Genomic DNA, 23,914 nt, shown 5'->3' with positions numbered 1-23,914 from the left:
AGAACCGACTTGTATCAAACATTTTGATTTTACACTGATGATAATGCTCAGTTTTGCGCAGCGGTCTTCATTCCTGATCCTCAGGGTCCGGTGTCCTGCATGATTTATGCCTCCATGCTGCATTGCACTTGATTCAAATGATCAGATCCTGATCATTTGAATCAGATGTGTTTGTATTCTATATTTCCAATGTGGGACTAATAAAGGAATATCTTATAACATCTATACAAGTTGCCCATGTTTATTTTGAAGACATGTCATAATGTTCATTCTGTTTCTATGAAGTACCATATTTTCCGGACTATAAGGCGCACCAGACTATAAGGCGCACCTTCAATGAATGGCCCATTTTAAAACTTTGTTCTTATATAAGGCGCGCCGGACTATAAGGCGCACCATTAATGCATCATGTCAGATTTTTAATCCAAATCATTCTCCATTTTATCTTTTTATTTCAACTTCAGACACAACAAATTACTTTATAATCACAAAAAAATTATCTATAGTCTTTTTTTTAAATTCATGATTCATAGCCTTTAGCGGGCCACTTATGATTGATTTCATGACACAATGTTTCGGGCCAGTTTAAATTTCGGAATTTGGTCCATATATAAGGCGCACCGGACTATAAGGCACACTGTCGGCTTTTGAGAAAATTTTAGGTTTTAGGTGCTCCTTATAGTCCGGAAAATACAGTACATAAAGCACCAAACATAACCCAGAACAGGACAAGTTGCTTGGCCCGGCCAGACGGACGGATGGATGGATAGATAGTAGTAATTGCCAACCTAATATCTTGTATTCTCTTGCCATCAAACTAAGTAATCCACCATACCAATGCTGTGCGTCAGATGTGTGCAAATAAAGGCAATGAAGCCTAGCAGAGGACAAACGCATGCTTATATATAACTACCTACGTTGAGTAGAGAGACATTCACCCTGTGTTGAGTTAGCAGCAGATGAGGTGATGCTCAGCCTGTCTGATTGCAACTTCAGAAAAGCAATTTGATAACGGCAGCTATTAGTTACATACCTAGTCATCAATTTATGGATCAATCCAAGTTTGCAATATTTTCATTGTCCTGCAGTGTTTTTATTATAATTTCACGTTAACAGTTTCCATGGCGATTCAGAAATTGCAGTCTTTCATAAAAGGTCTTTTCTCATGCTCACCTCTTGCATCGAGTCACAAATGCTTTCAGTTTTCAACCTATCCTTCAACCTAACTTCAACAACTCTATCCTCAATTTCTTTTAATACATTTTAATAATTGATCGTTTTCTGGATGTGAATTGAAATATGCCATATGCTTATCCATACTGACAGAAAACCTGGCACCATGCACAATTGTTGCTTGCTTGACAGAATTACCCTCCCCCCACAAAATAAAGGTAATGAATAGATATGTACGTAAGTGATATACACATTCCTTACATTAAGAGGTGTTCTATGTAAGATGGAGTTGCCATGTGGGAAAGGTGTGCAGGCATGGACCTAAATGTTCATTTGCTGAGTGCTTCTGTTTCGGAGTCATTCATGTGAGCTGGTTATTTCCTCACATTGTTAGGTTGGTGAACAGCCACTGACTGTGATTTGCACCAAAAAGGGCCCAACAACAACTTGTAAAACCCAGTCCACCTTAAGCCACGCATTGGCTGCTGAAAGTATAATAAATAAAATATAAATATAAATATTATAATAAATATAAATATAAATAAATATAAAAATAAATACAAATTTCCCTAAATTGTGATTAAAGGAGACTTAGACAGCGCTTTTGCTCAAAGCGTTTTAAAAAGCCAGATATTAATTTATTTGAAAATGTATTAAGAACATAGATCACTGGCATTTTGTTTTTTCGTTGTTCCAAATGGCTTACCAGAAGTCGAATCTCACATTGCATTGTGGAGAATCTGTCAGTTTTTGCATGTGTTGGTGGTGCAAAATAGTGATAAATAGTCCCCACGGCAAACGCTGGATGGGTTAGCTTGCATGCTTCTTTTTCTTGGGAGCAAAATACCGAGACCAAAGATAAAGCGCCTCCGTTTTGGGTAGTTGGCATAAGGAGTGCCCGATATGTGAACTTCAGCGGAAAGGTAAGGTAAATAAATTCTTACATATTTAAATTTAGTATGCGATGACCAATAAACAATTCACCATAAACAAACCCTCTTGGAATGCATTGTGTTTGCCTATCTTGATGACTTTAAATTAATTGATATTAAATAAAAAATTAATTAAACAGTCAAAAAAGGATTCATTTTTGCTCAGCAGGTGTGAATGTGAGTCTGAATGTCCCCTGTGGTCGAATGGAGACCAATCCTGAATCTCGTCTGCCTTTTGTTCATATAGTAAACTGGGTGTCAAAGAGAATGGTCGAATGGATAATTTTTCTGTTTGCTGAATTTACAAGGTCTATAATCTCAGGAGCAAATGTGAGCAGCTCTTTTAATTTAACACACTCTAGGACAGAGGCAGGTGATAAAAGATCTTTTTTATTCTTTATTAAAGAGGTTATTGACATTTGTGTTTCATGAATGATAGAAATTCATCAACCAATTAACTTTATTGGTCATATATAGTCATATGAAAACAAGACATCCGAAAATAAAGTTCAGTAACTCTAGTTTGTGCTTAAAAAACACATGAAAAGAAAATCAATATTTAAGGCTTAAGCTTATATTTCATTCGAGAAAATTGGGGAGTCAGACATTTCCTTGGAAAAGTGCATTGGCAGCACAAAATCCAATTGATGTAGTGACTTCCATACTTGCTGGCGACCGGTCCAGGGTGTACACACCCTTTCAAAATCAGTTGGGATAGGCTCGAGCTCAGAAGCTCAAGCTCCTTCCATACATGCATAACACAAGCATAACAAGTTTTTTTTTTTTTTGGGGTTAAATTGTCAGATTCACCAAAACAATACATTTTACCCACTTTTTAAATGTGGAGTTAGTATAAAAATATCTTCTATTTGTGTCCGATATTGACGGATTCTCTCTGGTAGCATTTTAAAACATGAGTAACCTAAATAAGGAATTATAAAATCTTCACACATCAGTTATTAGATACTTAATAACATTGTAAAACCTACATTAGCTGATGAGACTAGATAGTATCTAATCAAATTGATTATCAGATACCTTGTTAACATATCTTAAAGACCAAAATAACTGGTATACAGTATGTGGTTAAATTAGACTTTTAGCTTTGCTGCAATGATTCAGAAAGTGTGGTGTACTAGTACCACGAATCACTAAATGAAATGTTCAAACTTTATTACAGCAGCTTCAACTTTGAATCCAGTACAGAACATTTGTCCAGCACAGTTCAGTTGTACAGTATTTAACTTTTATATATCGTATTTTCCGGACTATAAGGCGCACCTAAAAACCTAACATTTCCTCAAAAGCCGACAGTGCTCCTTATAGTGCGGTGCACCTTATATATGGACCAAATTCCTAAATTTAAACTGGCCCAAAGCATTGTGTCATGAAATCAATCGTAAGTGGCCTGCTAAAAACTATGAATCATGAATCAAAAAGACTATGGATCATTATTTTGTGATTATAAAGTAATTTGTTGCGTCTGAAGTTGAAATAAAAAAGATCGAGAACGATTTGATTTAGATTAAAAATCTGACATGATGCATTAATGGTGCGCCTTATAGTCCGATGCGCCTTATATAAGGACAAAGTTTTAAAATGGGCCATTCATTGAAGGTGCACCTTATAGTCCGGTGCGCCTTATAGTCCAGAAAACACGGTACATTTTTATTCAATCTTTTTAGAACTGTTTGTTTGAACTGACTTTTATTTTTAAATATGATTGTTGATGATTGAAAATACGATGCATTCTATAGAGCGAAACCTCCACATTAAATTGTAAAAACAAAGACACAAAAATAAAAATAACACAACTAGCACCTGAGCGCTACCCTCAGTTTTGCAGAGCGTGCTCGGGCATTTTCTTTTACGTCATCCTTGCTTGGTGTGATCACCTTTTTTAACAAAGGACGCCAATAAGCACTTGCTATATCGTTTTTGGTCTCTACCAATTTGTCCTTTCCTGTACCTTTCTTTGCCAGGCCAAAGTGATCCTGTTCTAAATGAGACAAATCATCACCCTGAAGGAAGCGCTTGACCAGTCGGTCTTCTAGAGAGTGAAATGTGATGATGCAGAGACGTCCTCCAGATCTCAGTGCTGTCTGGGCAGCGCGTAGACCAGCATGAAGTTGGTTCAACTCATCATTCACAAAAATGCGCAGAGCCTGAAATGTCTTTGTGGCTACATGTGCAGGTCGGTGGAGTCTGTCCTTCCGAGCATAGATAGCAGCTGCAGGAAAAGATTCTAGAGGCAGACACAAAGAATATTATAATGTCTACAATATTATGGTATTTGTGGTAATTGTCATATTACTATGTATTACTATGGAATACAAAAACAATAAAGACATTCCTATTGTTGTTGAAGTAAAGGGTGGGAGCACTGGCAGCTAAGCCTCTGTCTTTCGCAAGGTTTGGTACTTTGTACGGGTGATGGGCGTGAGGGGGTGGAGTCAGCAGAGCAGAGGGGCGGGTGGGAAAGTAACTTTTCAGGAGGTCAGAAAGTTACAAATAGGTTATGGAGGGATTTGTAGGTGAGAGGGAGGAGTTTGTATTGAATACAGTGTCGGACAGGAAGCCAGTGAAGCTGTTGGCGGATGGGGATGATGTGTTCTCTGGATTTGTGGGTGAGGAGGTGGGTAGCAGAGATTTGGACATATTCACATTTTGGGAGATTAGTGGAGGAAAGTCCAAAGAGGAGGCTATTGCAGTAGTCAAGTCTGGAGGTGGTGAAGGCTGTGGTCTGTGAGAGGGAGGGATGGTGATGTGCAATGTTGCGGAGGAAGAAAAGGAATGTTTCAGTGATATGGTTGATATGGGATTGGGATGACAGGGTGGATGGAGTCCACCAAGGTTGACATGGGAGGTGATACTGTGACCATAGATGAGGAGGGTAAAATATAGAAGGAAGGAGAAATCTGGGACAGACTAGTTGTGTTTTATCGCTGGTCAATTTTAGACCAATTTTTGCCATCCGGGTTTTGATGTCAGAGATGGAGTTAGTTTTTGGTGGAGATGTTGACAGGGCCGATGCATTTTTTGCCATCTGGGTTTTGATGTCAGAGATGGAGTTAGTTTTTGGTGGAGATGTTGACAGGGCCGATGCATTCGGTGGAAATGTACAGTTGTGTATCGTTGGCGTAGAACGAGTTCATGGTGGCAAATGATTTGACTGAAAGGGAGCATATAGATTGTGAATGAGAGGGGGGTGAGCACCATACCTTGGGGAACTCCATGGCTAACTGGGAAAGTGTAGGATTTTGAGTTGCTGACGGAGACAGAGTGATAAGCTAGGAGTTGAACCAGAGAAGTGCTATGATCAGTGGTTCTTAACCTGGGTTCGATCGAACCCTAGGGGTTCGGTGAGTCGGCTTCAGGGGTTCGGCAGAGCTGGTATGCTATTCCTCCCCCCCCCCCCCCCCCCGCAGATGGCCGAACACACCTGAATGTCGTGTAAATTCGCGATAACGCATATCTGAACAGAAAGGCAACAGCAGAAGTCACACTGATTTGCTAGTATGTCATTACCCCCCCAAAGAGGGGTTCGGTGAATGCGCATATGAAACTGACGGGGTTCGGACTCAAAGATACTTAGAACTGCACCTGCTTTGTGAAGTGGAACCCAGGCCACTAAACTGGATTCCTGATAAGCCCTGACTAAATGTATTCTCAACATAAAGACAATGAACAGAACCAGCAGAAAATGGAGTCCAATATCGGCCAAGAAAAATGTGGCCCTCACTATCCGCAGTAATACTATTCTCTCCACAGACGCCTTCAAGTTCCTGGGAACCACAATCTCTCGGGACCTGAAATGGACCGGCCACATAGACTCTGTCCGGAAGAAGGCCCAGCAGAGGCTGTACTTCCTGAGACAGCTCAAGAAGTTCAACCTGCCACGGGAGCTGCTGAAGACCTTCTACATTGCCATCATCCAGTCTGTCCTCTGCACCTCCATCACTGTCTGGTTTGGATCGGCCTCCAAACAAGACAAGCACAGACTGCAACGGACAATAAGGACTGCAGAAAAGATAATTGGAATCAACCTCCCATCTATCCAAGACTTGTACCTGTCCAGGACCAGGAAACGTGCAAGTAACATCTCAACAGACCCTTCGCACCCAGGTTGCAGCCTGTTTGAACTACTCCCCTCCGGACGCCGTTATAGAGCTCTGTACACTAAAACCAGCAGACACAGAGACAGCTTCTTCCCCCAGGCTGTCGCTCTGATGAACTCACACCACTCTTAGAGTCTCAGAGTCATTACTGTGCAATAACATCCCGCTTGCCACACCTTTTTTGTCTACACTGTTTGGACTATGTGTCCTCTCTGCATCCATTGCAGCCTGGTCATCCTAGAAGAGGGACCCTCCCATCTGTGGTCTCTTCTCAAGGTTTCTCATTTCCCCTAGCTGGAGTTTTGAGTTTTTCCTTGCCCTCTTGGGAGTTTAAGATCAGGGGGTGTTTGAGAATATCTTTTGTTCTTCACATGTCCTGAGTGTTGTTGTTAGTCACCTAAATGTTGAACAGAGGCTGTGATTTACCGAAGTCAAATTCCTTGTTTGGCATGCTCAAACATGGCGAATAAAAAACTCTTGAACTCTTGAACTTGAACTTCAAGTCATACCCCCTAAATACTCGAGTGGGACTAAATGACCTGCAGTAGCCAGCCTGGACCCCAAGTCCTTTACGGCACATTTAAACTGGTTGGACAAACGCCTACTATATACATTATAGCAAACTTAGCATCGTATGAACTGCTGGTCCTGCACTCCACGACCTGGGACGAGCACCATACGTATTGTCGGTTCAAATAGTAGCAGGACTCTGCCATTAGTTAGCCTTGGATAGAATTTGTTGAGAAGTGTGGTACCGCTGCAGTAGGACTTCACATTCTGCCTCCACCCCTATTCCTGTCTGTCAATCCAGAGACAAAAGACTGTATGGGACAGCAGTACATTTGATGCATTGAAGACCCTCATGGGGTCAACTCAGTTAAATAAAGAACTGGCTTGGGCAAATGACACATGTACAGTGCTAATATATTCATATCATTAATACAGCGTGAGTCAACAACTGATGGCAACAGAAATGAGATTATTGAATATGTACAGGCCAACGTATGCATAGACGTGAGAGAAGAGCAGCAGGACAGAGATGTAAGTCCATTTGGGCCAACAGAGCCTGAATGCATAGCAGATGGACATGGTGTTGACTGGCGAATGTGTCACTAAAATACTTAAAGTCAGTGGAGCCAAATGTTTATAATTCATAAAGGGCATGTTCATATTTCAAATTTTTTTATTGTCTGGCTGTTGCACTCAGCTGTCAGCACTTGTAACCCGCCTTTTCAATACTTTGGGAAAATGTTACCTTGCAGTTAATTTATGGGTATAGCCCATAGCAAATGCTAATGGCTGCGACACCCTCAGTGTTCACAGCAGACTTGGAAAAATAAAAGGCATGCAATATGACGCTGCATTTAATGTTGACAACCAAGTGTTTGTGAATGCCACTTTGCTATCACTATGTTATCATAAAAGCATCTTGACTACTCTCAAAATCTGAGTTTGAAAATAGTAACGCTACTGAGAAATGTACTTAAACTTGTAGTGTGGATACAGGCTGACAGTGTTCCTGTGTTTTGGCTTGAGGGACTCACGCATGAGATGCGTTACAAGATTAAAAAATATATGAATAATAAACAATGGAATGCTAAAAAACAGCTTTAAAATTAACTTAAATTCCAATTTTAAATAATAATAATAATATGTTTAGTGTTCTAGCGATCAGCAGGTGGAAGATAACTTCATAATTTAGTATTTTGTTGGGATAAGTGAGGCAAACTGATTTATGGCTTGGTATTTAGGGATTATTAAAAGGGGGTGGGATTAAATAAAATACTTCTTCCCACTCCTTTTCAGGCATGTGAATATAATTTATGGTTTCTTTTTATGGTTATATCTTGATTGCTACTTTTTTAGTTTATGTGTATGTGTGTAGGTGTATGTATGTATGTATGTATGTATGTATGTATGTATGTATGTATGTATGTATGTATGTATGTATGTATGTATATGTATATACGTATGTATATATATATATATGTATGTGTGTGTGTATGTATGTATGTATGTATGTATGTATGTATGTATGTATGTATGTATGTATGTATGTATGTAGGTGTATGTATACAAGCATATATTTTGTCTTTTCAATTTTGTCTTTTCATTTGTGTGCAGTAATCTTATTTTTTTCCCACATGTTTAAAATAAACAAAACGAAATAATAATAATAACAATAATGCATCAGATTTGTATGGCTCCTTACTGTAACACAACACAATAAAAAAAAAAAGCGTAAAAAAAATGTAACAAAGCGTTTACAATGGATACATTATTCATACACTCGCACATTCATACTCTAGTGATGGTAAATTACGTACCGTAATTTTCAGACTATAAATCACGTTTTTTTTTCATAATTTCGATTTATACTCAGGAGCGACTTATATGTGAATTTTTTCGCAAATTTTGAAAATTCAAAAATCCGCGATGTAGTGAAACCGCGATAAACGAACCGCGATGTAGCAAGGGATTACTGTCATTTGACCTGCAAGTGACGTCAGCAGCGCAGCGGTTGTTTACATAAGGACAAAGGATTCTATCACGGGATGACGAAGATGACGTTTGAAGGATGTAATGATTTGGAGTGACACAAGGTTTGAAAAACGTATTTATGTTATAGTTTGATATAATATATATATATATATATTTAATATATTTGATATATTTTATTTCGTGTAGCAACTTATATATGTTTTTATCGTTACAGTTCAGTAGTTGTTGGCTTGTTGAACTCTTGTTTTGTTAAATAAAGAGCTGTTTACCAAACCCACGTCTTTCCTGGTACTTTGTTAACGCTACAATATAGTTATATACTAGATTTGTGCGGCGCTCGCGCAGCGTTGTTGACATAAAAGACGAGGAATTCGATCGATGGATTTAATGATTAGGAGTGACACAGATGGTTTGATAATATTGTTGTTATATGATAGTTATTTGAAATATACTTTATATATCGTTATATGGGTCTGTGGAATAATTAGAAATGTAACTTACGAGTCCGACGTCAGTGGCGCATATTGTTTACATAAAGGACGATCGATGGATTTAATAATTTGGAGTGACACAGATGGTTTGATAAACGTGTTATTTATGTAATACTTATTTGAATAACTCTGAATGTTACTCAGGCCCGTTCTCAGCTCCTCGTTTGTATATATGTCACGTTAGCATACCGTATCGTTTAGCCTGTTGTTGGTGGTTCATGTCTGTTCTTGGTGTTGGATTTTGACAAATAAATTTGCCCCAAAAGTGCGACTTATACTCCGGTGCGACTTATATACGTTTTTTTCACTGTATTGTGCATTTTATGGCTGGTGCGACTTATACTCCGGAGCGACTTACAGTCCGAAAATTACGGTATTTAGCTACAACTGCCCTGTGGCAGCCAGTGCACGCCTGCGGCCCCTCCGACCACCACCGAACATTCACAGTCATTCACACACCAGTGTGAACGGCGCTGGAGGGAATGTGGGTGAAGTATCTTGCTCAGAGACATAACAACACACAAGAATGGGAATCGAACAGGAAACCCTCCGGTTACGTGAGTCAGACTGCCCCTGAATACATTTGACGCAAATAAAGATGTTAACTTAGGATCAAATGGTAACTGTACTTTCCTGTTGTTTTCGGTTCTGTAGTTTCCTCACAAATGAGCAATAGCATGCTCATGCAAACACTGCATGCTTGGTAGATCAACAAAAAATGTACATTCACACAGCCGATGGTGCTTTATGTAATTAATGTAGAAAATGTGATACATGCCACTATGGGTCTGTCAGTAATTGCGTGGAACAGAAAGGAGTGAATCTTGGGTGTTAAACTTCCCATTCTGGTCAGGACTGTGACGTTCTGCCTCTCGTACTCTATCGGGAGCTGGCAAATTTCCAGGTCGAATGCAACGCCTTGCAATCAGTCTCTTTCGTAAAGGAAAGTGACTCAGGAAAAGGTGGGGAAATATTGGCTTGGAAGGACAGTGTGAAATCAACGTTATGGCATCATCATCCTCATCAGGAGAGGGCGTTAAATTGATTGCGCAACTCTTTTTGGGCATATATTCAGTGACATTAACTGATGAATATCAGGCAACTCCGAAGAGAAAGCAGTCTCTTGTCTCCGACTGTTGTATTGTAAAATTGCCACTGATTTGTTAAAGTTACAAATGAGTTTCTTCTTTCATTTTCTGTTTTTTCTTATCTTTTGAGTGTAGCATGCTTCTGTTAAACAAAATATTTTGGGCTTCCATTTATAATAAAGCAAATATATTTTGGGTTGTGGGGTTGAGGTTTACAGCATTTTAATATAAGACCGGCCCATATAAGACCTTTAAGAGAAACTGCAATAAATAGAGAAGTGAGTGATGTGGCATTTCTCCCCTCCTGCACTAAACAGCCCAAGGTGTGAGTCACACTGCAATCAATACAATGCCTGCACATAGAGACCAAGCCCAAGTCTCGCCTCACCAAGCCATGTGCTCTCTCTCCCTCTCTCTAATTCATCTTTCAAAGCTCCAAGAGACAGATCCATGGAGAAAAGGGGAGCTTACCATGTGTACAAAAAGAACCACAACAATATGTACAGTATACATTGAAAAACACAAACATGTATATGTTGTTTCTCATTTGCCTTTTCTATAAACTGATGTTGTGGTGAAGAGACACAAGAGCAAATCCATTGCACAACAACCCTAGAACATCGACAGCATGGTGGACAAGACTTCAATTTAAGTGACAGCATGATGAAAAAAAAAGAGAAACCGACAACTCAATAAAACATACACGTATATGATTTTAGACATCACATTGCATTCCATCTGGCATTTCTCAATTGTTAGTGATACTGAATATTTACCGTATACGATATGAACCGGATTTCAATAGGGTCAACAACAGTTTCCAGCAATTGTAATGTTTTATCTCCTCCCTGATCCATCACCTTATCGTGGTGGAAGGCTTTGTGTTTCCTTCCCCATTGATTCTAGAAGCTAAGTTGTCTGGGGGTTTATCCCCATGGCAGAGTTACCCATCACCTTATCGTGGCGGAAGGCTTTGTGTTTCCCCATTGATTCTAGAAGCTAAGTTGTAATGGGTTTTATCCCCCTGGCAGGGTCACCCATGGCAGTCAGGTCCTAGTGTAGGGACTAGACCAGGGACTACTCAAAGACTCCTGAAGAGAAACACAAATTTTGGTACTCGCTTGGACATGGGTCACCAGGATCCTTTTTAGGGTCAGACTTAGATCTGGCCGGGCATAGCCCGATTAGGCAACATGAGTCGCCCTCCCCATTGGCCCACTAAGTGTGGCAAGGGTCAAAAGGGTCAGGTACAGTTTTGGTGGATATTAGTGGTAAGGGATGCATTCAAGATGGAGGAGTCAGCTTCACTGGCGGATATTGGTGGATATTAGTGGCAAAGATGCCTTCAAGATGGAGGAGTCAGCTTGACTGGCTCCCTATCCAACACCACATCTAATACAAACTCCTCCTTCTCACCTACAAGTCCCTCCATAACCTGGGATTTTATGACCAGTGGGACTCCAGAAGCAGCTGATGGGTACCGGCCAGCCAAGCAGAATGCAGCTTTGGTGATCCCTGAGGCAGAAACTCTGGCCCGGGATGAGTTCAGTGAGCCCATCATGAATTTCTTTTGGAACACTTCGAGGAAACTGGTCCATTATCTGGCATTTCAAGAGAGGGAAGATGTGCACCATAAACACTGCGGAGAGTAGGAATGGGGCACTGCTGACATCTATGTTGCACATTGTGAGAGAATACTGAAAAAGATCTCAATTGCACTGCTATTCCTTACCATGAAGAAGGAGAATCTGTGAAGTGTGAGGCGGGTTCTCCCATCTGTGGGGTTGAAGTCACCAAAGTAGTTAAAAAACTCCTTTACTACAAGATGTTTGGGATCTGTACTATGGGTGTCAGACTTTGGTCTGCATTGCCAGAAGTAAGTTCGATTCGTTTCCAGTGAATGTTGGCCTCTGCCAAGGCTGTCCTTTGTCACTAATACTGTTCATAACATTTATGGGAAGACGTTCTAGGTGCGGCTGAGGTGTTCAGTGTGTCCTGTTTGGTGTTACATCTCTGCCATTTTCAGATCAACTCTCAGTGAGTGATTTGAGTGTCAAGGCATTTGGGATGAATATCAGCATCTCCTAATCTGAGATCATGTTCCTCAGTTAGAAAGGACTTGAATTAGGATGAAAATCTGCCCGAGTGAAGGAGTTTAAGTATCTTGGGGTCTTATTCATGAACGAGGGGACTATGGAGTACGAGCTCGACAGGCGGATCAGTGCAGTTTCTGCAGTGATGCTAGCTCTGCATCGGTGACGTGGTCAAGAATGAGCTGAGTTGATCAGCGTTGCCACCCTCATCTATGGTCACGAGCTTTTGGCCATGACCGAAAGAACATGGGTCTTGGGTTTTTTGTGTTGCTTGTATGCATATGTGTACTATCTCACCGAGGGATAGTGGGAAAGTAATTTCAATCTCTTTGTGTGTCTTGGTATATGAAACAAAATCGACAATAAAGCAGACTTTGACTTTGATAAAACAACCAAATAAACAAACAAAAAACTACATCTGAAAAAAATTATATTTTCAGACGAAACTGGATGAGGGCGCTCTAAATTTCACCGTTGGCCGTGACTCATCAACTGGGTGGGCTTAAGAAAAATGGCACCAAAAAGAAACTCATATTTTGCAAGTTACAAACTTCAAGTTGTAAAATATGCAGCTGAAAACAGTAATCGAGCAGCAGAAAGAAAGTTTGGAGAACCGTGATGTACCAGTCAGTGGCACGGCGTGGCGGTTGTTTACATAAAGGACAAACGTACCCATGTAAGGACTACCGACATCATTAGCGGTGATCATTTCTTAGTGACACGGAGGACAAAGAGTTTGAAGGAATTAAGGATTTGGAGTGACATAGAAGGTTTGAAAAACTATTATGGCTTTTACGCTTGCCCGGTCCTACTCTACTGAGTCGGGGGCCGGCGCTCGGCCGAGTGGCTGTCCGCGAACGGTGCATGGGGCTCGGACATGGCCATTACGCACGCCCGGTCCTATGCCATGGAGCTCTCGTGTCTGGAAGTCCACGCCGCCACACGCTTGGAAGTTTGTTTTGTTTAATAAAGAGCCGTTTACCAAACTCACATCTATCCTTGTACTTTGTTAACGCTACAATATAGTTATATACTAGATCTGTGGAATAAAGACGAGGCTGACGTCAGGGCGCACGCGCGGCGATGTTGACAAAGGACGAGGAATTTGATCGATGGATTTAATGGATTTAAAGTGCACGGATGGTTTGATAATATTATTGCTTATATTATAGTTATTTGAAATATAGTTTATCTATTATTATATGAGCCTGTGGAATATTTTGAAGTGCAAGCGCCCTCAGCCGCGCGCACCCATTGTTGACAAAGAACAATCGATGGATTTAATGAATTGGAGTGACACCGATGGTTGTATAAACATGTTATTCATGTAATAGTTGTCCTTAATCACTCAATATGTTACGTCAGGCCCGTTCTCAGCTCTTTGTTTGTGTTTGTCACGTTAGTATACCTATCGTTTAGCCTGTTGTTGCTATCGTTTAGCCTGTTGTTGCTCGTTCATGACTGTTTTTGGTGTGGGATTTTGTCGAATAAATTGCCCCCCAAAATGCGATTTATACTCCGGAGCGACTTATATATGTTTTTTTTCACTTTTTGGGTCATTTTATGGCTGGTGCGACTTATACTCCGGAGTGACTTAAATACGGTGCAAGCGGCTGAATTTATTAGGTTTTTGTTTACTTACATGTATTGTATTTGTTCATATGTTGTTGTGTTTAGTTTTTGGTTAATTCATTTTCTTATTATTATTCATATTATGTTTTGGACCTCTGGGCCACGGTACAATACAGACAAAACCACTCTGACAAGATGTTTGATTGACACAACTAATCACTATTTTGTATTGGTGCAGTAAATGTGCTTCAGAGTCGGCAAAAGTGTTTCAAGTTTGTCCATTATTTCCTGTATACTTCTTGCCCACCAAACAGCTACCTACAAATGATATAAGAAAATGGCAAAGGACAACCATTCACACTTACTTTCACAAATTTAGAGAAATTTAGAGTTGATTAACAAATCATGCATGCAAATGCAATCGGCAACGAAATAAATCAGACACAAGCAATGCAAACTCCACAAAGAAACGGTCGAGCTTTTTTTAAATCATGAATCTTGACTGTTGGGCAGACGTGCTAGGCACATGCACCATTGTATTGCTTCGAATTTGTCAACGTGACATTTTATTTATGAGTGCAAGGTTGCACCACATCCATAGCTCTTCATCATTTCATTATGCCAAACATGTTTTAAAAGGCTGGAAATGTGATGTTTTCGTAAATAGTGGTTTGGAATATAATGAAAACACAAACATTGAATGTAATTAAAATCTATGCAAAATTGAATTTGTTGAATCTAGTCATCATTATTTTTCCTTGGTCTTCCTGCTATTCTACTCTTGCTATGTAGTTGCTATGGACACTGCAGGCGGTTGACAAAGAATGACTAATCAAACTGTATTTCCAACTACATGACTTTTTTGTAAATACTTGTACCTTGTGAATGCAAAACATCAAATTGACAATGAGTGGCATGTTGTGTTATATAACTATTATCAATCGATATTCATTGTATTCTTTATAGTTGAAGAAAACAACTGCACATTTTTTCTATGGCAAAAAAAAATAGCTGCAATAAAATGAAAGCAAGGAAACAAACTCAGCATGAGTCATCTCAGACACAAGTCTAAATTTCATATTGTTTATACATCTCACAGTTGAAGTGGGTGCAGGTGCACACACCAAATTTCATAAATGTGTTATTTCCCCTCAAATGACATATTTTTCTTGTCTGCATTTATGGCACAATTGGTCACAGAGCCCCCAGTGCTACTTGCTTCAATAAAGACTTATTTGGATTGTTTCGAATAAGCAGAGACAGTGATTTTCTGTTGCTCTTCAAAAGAGCTCAGACGGCTGCTCTTACCCACACCTGTTCTCCCTTGGTGACGCTGACGCACATGCTGCTCTGTGCAATAACTCTTGACTACAACATTTCACTTATTCAGCACCTCAAATCTTGGAGGCGTATAAACAAAGGGGCAAAAAAAATAAAATTAATCAGAGAAGAAAAATAATGCAAACAAATGATGTGTTTCGTGTGTAACCGTGTACGGGTTATCATAAGTGTCTGGTGGTTCTGCGTGCATGCGAACAGGGAGACGAGGGGGACGTAGGGAGAAAAGGCAACACCCCCCTCATCTCTATATGTGAATGCATCCTTTAGAAGATACTCTATACGTATTCAAAATGTACTGTAAATTTGGGGCATTGATCAAAATTTACTTCAGACTCCTGCTTTTTGTCCTTGCTACTGAAAAGGAAAAGGACTCATAAATTCAAAGACAATTGAGTGACTAAGATCATTGCTCAGTGATTTTGAAATATTCCACTGGGAATGGGCTTTGAAGATCAACTTGTAGGTTATTTCGTTATAGCCTTTAGATGACTGTTGGAATTAATCAACTTAATGTCTCGTTACCTGCTACAACACGTGCAAGCTGCTGTGTCCGGGTGATGGGGTTGACACGCCGTGCCTCCACAATAGCTGAAGCTATTTTCCTGGCGTGTCTCTCCTCACCATATGCACTGAGGATAGAGGCAAGAGCCTGTTGATCTAAGGTATTCACCACGTCAGCAGCACAGGGCATGTCGGAGAACCTACGCACAATGGGAAGACCAATTAAAGTTGGCAACGTCACGTCCTTGCTGACAGCAGTGAATCCTGCCAAGGGTGAGATATGTATAACTGAAAACATGTATGGCTGATAGTTATCACGACAAGGATTTGTGAGGTTACGGTAGCCGGTTAAAGGGCTGATGATGAAATCCATTTTTATATATAAAATAATTATTTACAATACATTTACACGGTGCGCATGGTGAAGATTACCAGTAGCAACATGTGTAAACATACATGTTTATTTATAGTGTTTCCACCACATATTCACACTTTACTGTTAAGTTTAGTAATTCCATCTACTCATTGATTTTTAACATTAAATGATTACGGATTTACTTGAAAAACATTAACATTGATAATTTTGTGGAGAACTCTGGCAATTTTTTATAGTTTAAAACATTTGTGATTTAATTAAGTTACATCACGTTTGTGAACATATCCCAAAGATCAGAAGAATATACACCACACTTCTCGTGTTGAAATGAGCCTGTTTTGAGGGGTTAGCACTGTCTCAGGTGAGTGACTTGCCCCATTTACGACTGGGCCAATGGCAACTGTCTTTTGATGACTTGATTCTACTTAAAAAGTAAGCGCCTAAATTGCGTGGATGAAGAAAATAAAAGCATTGGATGCAGTTGATCAAGGGCTAATGTAGACGGCTAATGCTTACCCTTTGATACGAAGGGTGTCCAACATGTTTGCAACATGTGTGTGTTTCTGCATAATAGTGTCTCCACATGAGATTACACAATAAAGTCCGGCGACCGAAGTCATCACTTGAGTGTGGCTCTGGATCTTGACCCAGCCAAGCTGATCATGTCATGAGCAGACAAACTTGATGCGGGGGTGGTTATCAGCGACAATAGCCCCACTGTTACATAACAGCGGAGCAAATGCAGGACACCCCCCTTCCAGGTCAAGACATGTCCCACTAAAATTACTTTGGAAGATCAATTGATTGAATTTTTGAGAGATGTTATCATTCAAACGATAAAATAATATTTTTCAAACATTAATGATAAAATGTCTTGATCACTATTTGTCCGATTTCATGATTTGCAATGTTTCTGAAGATGTTAATACATTTTGGGGATATAGAGGATGTTTCCCTTATTGCCTAAAATGCATTTTCCATGATTGCATTTTGAACTGGTGGATCGCGAGGGTGGACAGCATTACGTATTTCAGAAGCGTATTTTTAATTCGTCATAGGATGCCATCTATCTTACATCTACATTTCATATTTGATACTAAAACGAGATTCAGTTATTTGCGTGAATCTAAATTAGGATTTCAGGTCCTGGTACTCACTGAATTAAAATGACCTTTTTTTTTTTTTTTTCCCTGCTCAAAATATAGAAATGGCACGACTGTCAGTTTTGTAAATGAAAGATATGTCACCTTTCTCCATCCATTCTCATGTCCAAGGGCCCATCCTTGCTGAGTGAGAAGCCTCTTTCTGCATGATCCATTTGCATGGAAGAACAGCCAGCATCCAACAGTATGGCATCGATACTGCCTGCTTTAACATGGATGCTAGCGAGCAGGGCTTCAAGCTCGCTGAATAGTCCAAGTAATGGTTTTATTCGGCCACTAGGGAGAGAAGATCATCATCATCATCAGTTAATTGTGCATCTGCATATTTTTTTAATGAGAGGATGTCTTTTATGGTCTCATAAAGGTAGTTTCTAGAGCTGATTTCTACCACAATGGATGTTACTAATTTGGACATATTAAAATTACATGAGGTGCAAATAAAATAGCATATAGGAACAGTAGTAAAGTACGAACTAGTGATATTGATATACCAATAAGATCATGAATATCCATTGGGTATTGACTATGCTCAAAGTATTAATACTAAGGGAGTCACGACTCGTCCCCGGTCATTCCATTATTGTGTATATGTTGCCATGGTTTCTGTTTGCGTCGCCCCTCCTGTGTCTGGTCGCATGTATTTAAGTCCTGTCTGCGTGGTACTCCCCTGTCAGATTGTTCTAGTCTCTAGTCTTGTCGTTCTAGTCTCTAGTCTTGTTTCGTCTCGTCTTTCTGTTCTCGTCATTCTCGTCTTCCTGTTCTTGTCTCTCGGTTTCAATTAGTTGTAGACATTGAAGTGAAAGACAGAGTAAAAATAAAGGGATCATTGTGATACAGAGGTTGTTTGTCAACAGGCACCATAACTAGACACAATTGTTAGTCAATTCATTTATTATTTAGGCTTCACAAGCTGTTAGTTACTAGCTGACCCTAGATTTAAAAAGCGAAGAAAAACATAGCAACGGCAATTCAATTTTTCTACTCATGTACATTTAAAAAAATGAACATGATATTCTTTGGAAGCCTTGTACCTGCCTCACCTATTCCATTAGGGCTTTCCAATAACTGACAGAGCAAAGCCGTGTACACTCAGTCACTTCCTCATGCTAGCACGGTAAGATCCTCCAGCCACACTCATGAAAAATTCATGTGACCTTTTAACTTTGTGTGATCAAAGATGATGGCACAAGAAAGCAACAAGAGTAACCGTCTTTACATTAAAAGTACAAAAAAATAAAATAAATAAATCTTCTTTTTCTCTTTTGCTACCAATTTACTATTGGTTACTATAGTACCGTTCAATCTAAATGGTGACTTCAAACCTCCCAGACTAAAAGTCGTAGAAACTATGAAAAGAAATTGTGTTTACCACTGAGCCTGCACTACAGAGGAGGTGGAAAGTACATTAGGTAAAATAATTTCACCATCGGGAAGACAAATTGGCAATGGTTGAAGCTCCAGCCGAATCAGCCATCACAGGTCAATTAAAGGCCATGTCATAAAAATGTGTCTTTAATCGTGTCTTAATTGTTTCTACTGAGGTAGCAGTTGTAATATCTATTGGTAGGGGATTCCAAAGCTCTGGAGCCCGAATAGAAAATGCTCTAGACCCTGCAGACTTCTTTTTCACTAAAAGAATAGCATTTTGTGAGCGGAGGTTATGGGACGAAATGTAAGATACGAAGGCGCTAAGCCATGCAGTGATTTATAGATCAATAGAAGAACCTTGAAGTCACATCTTAAATGGACCAGAAGCCAATGTAAGTTGGCTAATATTGAGGTGATGTGATCAAATATTCTCGTCAGTGTGAGCAGTCTTGCCGCAGCATTTTGTACTAACTGTCGACTTTTAATACTGGACTGAAGACCAGAGAATAATGCGTTACAGTAGTCAAGGCGCGACGTAATAAACGCATGTATAAAAATTTCCGCATCACAAGTCGAAAGAATCGGGCGAATCTTAGCAATATTACGGAGGTGAAAAAACGCAATTCTAGTTATGTTCTTAATGTGTTTTTGAAAGGATAGCATTTGGTCAAATATAACTGGAGATTAGTTACAGTATCACTATGAGTGATAGTACATTTATCCATATATATAGTGGTTTCCTTAAATAAGTGATAACGAGCAGGACCAATTATCAACACCTCAGTTTTATCTGGGTTAAGACGTAGGAAACTGAGAGACATCCATTGTTTAATCGCTGCAAGGCACAGTCCCGCGGATTTGTCATCGATAACGGCATATATAATTGGGTATCACTTCACTGGTTCTTTTATCACAAACAAATTATTTTAGGTGCATTACCTGACATGTTTCGGCTTGTACTTCCGCCTTCATGAGAGACTCTGATTTTCAGGTAATGCACCTAAAATAATTTGTTTGAGATAAAAGAACCAGTGAAGTGATTAAAAAGGAAAAACAAAATGAACTTAGTACAACAATTGGGTATCATCCACGTAACATTGAAAACTAATGTTGTATTTATGTATTATGTCCCCAAGCGGAATCATATAAATACTAAATAGTATTGGTCCGACTACCGATCCCTGCGGGACACCACACGTAACGTTATTGAGCTCAGAGGTCGTGCTGCCATGGACCACTCGGTGGGACCTGTCAGATAGATAGGAATTAAACCAGCAAAGTGCTGACCCTGAAATACCAACACAGGTTTTAAATATTGAAGTCTACAGTGTTGAAGGCAGCACTGAAATCAAGTAATAATAATACCGATGAGGTGTTTGAATCCATAGCTATGAGGAGATTAGTCACTTTAGCAAGTGCTGTCTCGGTGGAATGATTTGCTCTAAAACCAGACTGAAAAGATTCAAATCGATTATTGGCGACCATGTAATTAATAAGCTGCTGAGCTACTACTTTTTCAAGAATTTTTGCTATGAATGGGTATTTGAAACCAGCCTTTAATTACTGAGACAGTCCGGTTCAAGATTTGGTCGCTTAAGTAGCGGTTTAATGATAGTGGTTTTAAAGGCTGTTTGCACCATACCAGAGGAGACAGACAGATTAATCATATTTAATTATTATTATTTTTTGGTTTTCAATTAATTAATCTAAATTAATTGGTGCGTCCATTACTTTTCTACGACTACAATTTGAGTCCTTCCACCCACACACAGGTGATAATACCTCAACTACCTTAATGAGGACTGCTATTTACATCATGTTTTAAAATTGCTAATAAGGTTCTAAAAATATGTAAAACAGTTACATAACATTTGTAAATTATTCATTTTCTTATGTGTGTTAGACCGAGAGTTAGATACATAAATGGCTTATGTAAGGTCTTTTATTATTAAAAAAGACAAGTTCTAGTGGTGTATGTGCTAAGGTCGAAGTGTGGACTTAAAAGAGTCCTGAACTATTTATGGTTGTAACATCTCACAATATTTTTATGTGATCAACTTGAGCATGGAACTATATTTTTTTTGTTTTGAAGATATAATAGTAGAACATACAAACGTATTACTTAATGTTACTGAACAACCGAGCCATTCAATTAGCAACTCGTGGGCCATATGAGGCTCAGAACCAGTCCTACAAGTGGCCTAGCGTTCTGAATTCAACTGCATTCAAGGGATGCACTGGGGACTAGATCGGTACGCAAGATTTCCGAAATTCCTACAGAGTTTGATAACATTAATGCATCACTCGCGTAGCCTACCCACATTGCCGAGGGTGTTGTTTTGAAGTGTGTAAAAACAGGAGACGTGTCAAGAACCTGGGGGTGAAATGTATCCGTTTCAACTTTGAAATGTAACAATGACAATGAAAACCGTCAATTTAGGCATTATCAATATCTGCTGTTTACCAGGTGCCTAATGTGTATGGTCTATATTTCTTGATTTGATAATTTGACCCAAGTAAATTTGTAATTCCTGCTGTATTATAAACTCATTGATAACAAAAATGTTATTAAATTTAGAAAAATAATCCAAAACAAGCCATTACTTTATAGCCTGTAGACAATGGTGTTCAAAATACTGCTGCTCTTCACAAATCATGCCAGAAATACTCCCTTGTGTTGACCTGCTCAGTTCGGTTACCTGCGTCACTGAAGCCAGAGACAAGATGCTGATTGATTGCTTTCAGCAGGGGACCAGTGATGAAAATATCTTCAATCCAGTGAAGGAAAAAACAGTCGGTTATAAACATAGAACACGCAGATAGAGACTGGTGCTCAAGTGTTTATTCATATTTTCAATTTTTGTTACCTCAGTTCAGCTTAAAAAGGTTCTAAAATCTATCTGGGGCCAGTCTATGCAAGAGACTGTGAGCAACAATAAATGTCATCACAACTCTTGTGCGCACACGCGCGCACACACACACACACACACGCACACACACACACACACACACACACACACACACACACGCACACACACACACACACACACACACACACACACACACACACACACACACAAAACCTGTACACACTAGCAATGAATACAGTATTTTAATTCCACAACATTGCTGTGGAATTTCGACCAATCCTATCAATCTAAAACTAGTTCGAGAATTAGTATTTCCGTTTGTCTAATTAAGGGAAAGGGAAAGTAGTCAGACATATATGATGTGAAATTTGATCAAATATTTGACTCAACATCCAAAGTAATTCCCAACATACAACGTCATCATGGTTAGCCTGTGAGATGGCGGCACGTCAGGATGACGTCAGTTAGCGACGGTAGTAGTGGTGAAAAAAGGAAGAAGGTGATGATTTCCTCACAATTAAAACAAGAAATCATAAGAAAATATGAGTCCATGTGAGTGATCTTGAGAAACAATATGGCCGTAAAAACGTGTCAACAATTTCGACAATCATTAACCAAATGGAAGCCCTCAAAGCGGTCAAGCCATCCAAGGGGATTACCATCATCCGTAAACGTTGCAGCCCTACCCTGGAAGAGATGGAACGCCTTTTGTTTGTATGAATAAAGGACAAGAAGATTGCTTGCAATACAATCACCGAAACTTTCAAATGTGAGAAGGCCGACGCCATATTTTGCATTATGTTATCGTTATGTAAATTGGATTTGAAAAAAACTGAGAAATGGGGAAAAAATATATAAAATATCCATCCATCCAGTTTCCATCTTCTTCCGTTTATCCGGGGTCGGGTTGTCGGGGCAGCAGCTTTCTTCAGCCCAGCCACTTCGTCCAGCTCATCCCGGGGGATCCCAAGGCGTTCCCAGGCCAGCTGAGAGACATAGTCTCTCCAGCGCGTCCACCAGCGGGTTCGGGGGTTGCCGCCACGACAGGCACCGACCACCTTACGGCCACAGCTCCGGTCGGCTGCCTCAACAATGGAGACACGGAACATGGTTCACTCGGACTCAATATCCCCCGCCTCCTCCGGGACATGGGAAAAGCTCTGCCGAGGTGGGAGTTGAAGCTCTTCCTGACAGGGGATTCTGCCAGACGTTCTCAGCAGACCCTCACAGTACGTTTGGGTCTGCCAGGTCACACCAGCATCTTCCCCCACCATCGGAGCCAACCCACTACCAGGTGGTGATCAGTTGACAGCTCCGCCCCCCTCTTCACCTGAGTGTCCAAAACATGCTACAAAGTCGATCATCGAACTGCAGCCTAGGGTGACCTGGTGCCAAGTGCACACATGGACACCCTTGTGCTTGACCATGGTGTTCATTATGGACAATCGGTGTCGAGCACTGAAGTCCAACAATAGAACACCACTCGGGTTCAGATCGGGGGGGCTGTTCCTCCCAATCACGCCCTTCCAGGTCTCACAGTCATTGCCCACGTGAGCATTGAAGTCACCCAGTAGAACGATGGAGTCCCCAGGAGGACTCTCCAGCACTTCTTACAAGGACTCCAAAGAGGGTGGGTACTCTGAGTTGCTGTTTGGTGCATAGGCAAAAACAACAGTCAGGACCCGTCCCCCCCAACCGAAGGCGGAGGGAGGCTCCCCTCTCGTTCACCGGGGTGAAACCCAAAGTGCAGGCGTCTAGTCAGAATTTTCTGCCTCGCACACTAGCTCGGGCTCCTTTCCAGCCAGAGAGGTGACATTCCATGTCCCAAGAGCCAGCTTCTGCAGCCGGGGATCGGACCGCTAAGGTCCCCGCCTTTGGCCGCCACCTAGCTCACGTTTCACCCGATCCTTTTGGCCCCTCCCACAGGTGGTGAGCCCATGGGAGGGGGGGGGACCCAGGTTTCCTTTTCGGGCTATGCCTGGTCGGGCCCTATGGGCAAAGGCCCAGCAATCTGAATTTTAGCAGCCGTAATTTTAACTCCACGACTGCAACTGCGCTATCTGAGTTACTGTCACCGGCAACCGCCATGTTTTCTGCATACAGCGGCTCTATTGATAATCTTATAAATGAATTAAATGCGACATTATTAAAAGCCATCGACTCTGTGGCACCGCTACGTCTGAAAACTCGCCGTAGATGGCCAACTCCGTGGTTCACAGATGAAACACGTACGCTTAAACAATTATGTAGAAAGCATGAGCGCAGATGGCGTTTAACCAAACTTGAGGTTTTCCATCAGGCATGGAAGGACAGCCTCCTGAAATAT

The 23,914-nt window shown here is 40.5% G+C and overlaps 1 protein-coding gene across 1 annotated transcript in view; it reads right to left on the bottom strand.

Annotated features, from left to right (window-relative positions):
• Window positions 1-2,475: 2,475 nt before the first annotated feature.
• mettl15 (methyltransferase 15, mitochondrial 12S rRNA N4-cytidine) overlaps window positions 2,476-23,914 on the bottom strand; it is a 45,107-nt gene continuing 23,668 nt past the window's right edge. Inside the window, exons 4-6 of the mRNA XM_049717365.1 lie at window positions 17,435-17,626; window positions 15,833-16,011; window positions 2,476-4,350 (exon numbers count right to left, since the gene is read on the bottom strand). Coding sequence (XP_049573322.1) covers window positions 3,920-4,350; window positions 15,833-16,011; window positions 17,435-17,626 — 802 coding nt within the window. The 3' untranslated portion in view covers window positions 2,476-3,919. The remainder of the gene's footprint in view (window positions 4,351-15,832; window positions 16,012-17,434; window positions 17,627-23,914) is intronic.

The sequence above is a fragment of the Syngnathus scovelli genome, chromosome 4 (genome assembly GCF_024217435.2).
Source record: "Syngnathus scovelli strain Florida chromosome 4, RoL_Ssco_1.2, whole genome shotgun sequence".
Classification (NCBI taxonomy): Eukaryota; Metazoa; Chordata; class Actinopteri; order Syngnathiformes; family Syngnathidae; genus Syngnathus; species Syngnathus scovelli.
Note: the sequence above shows the minus strand (reverse complement) of the source record. Positions and strands in the feature narration are given on the sequence as shown.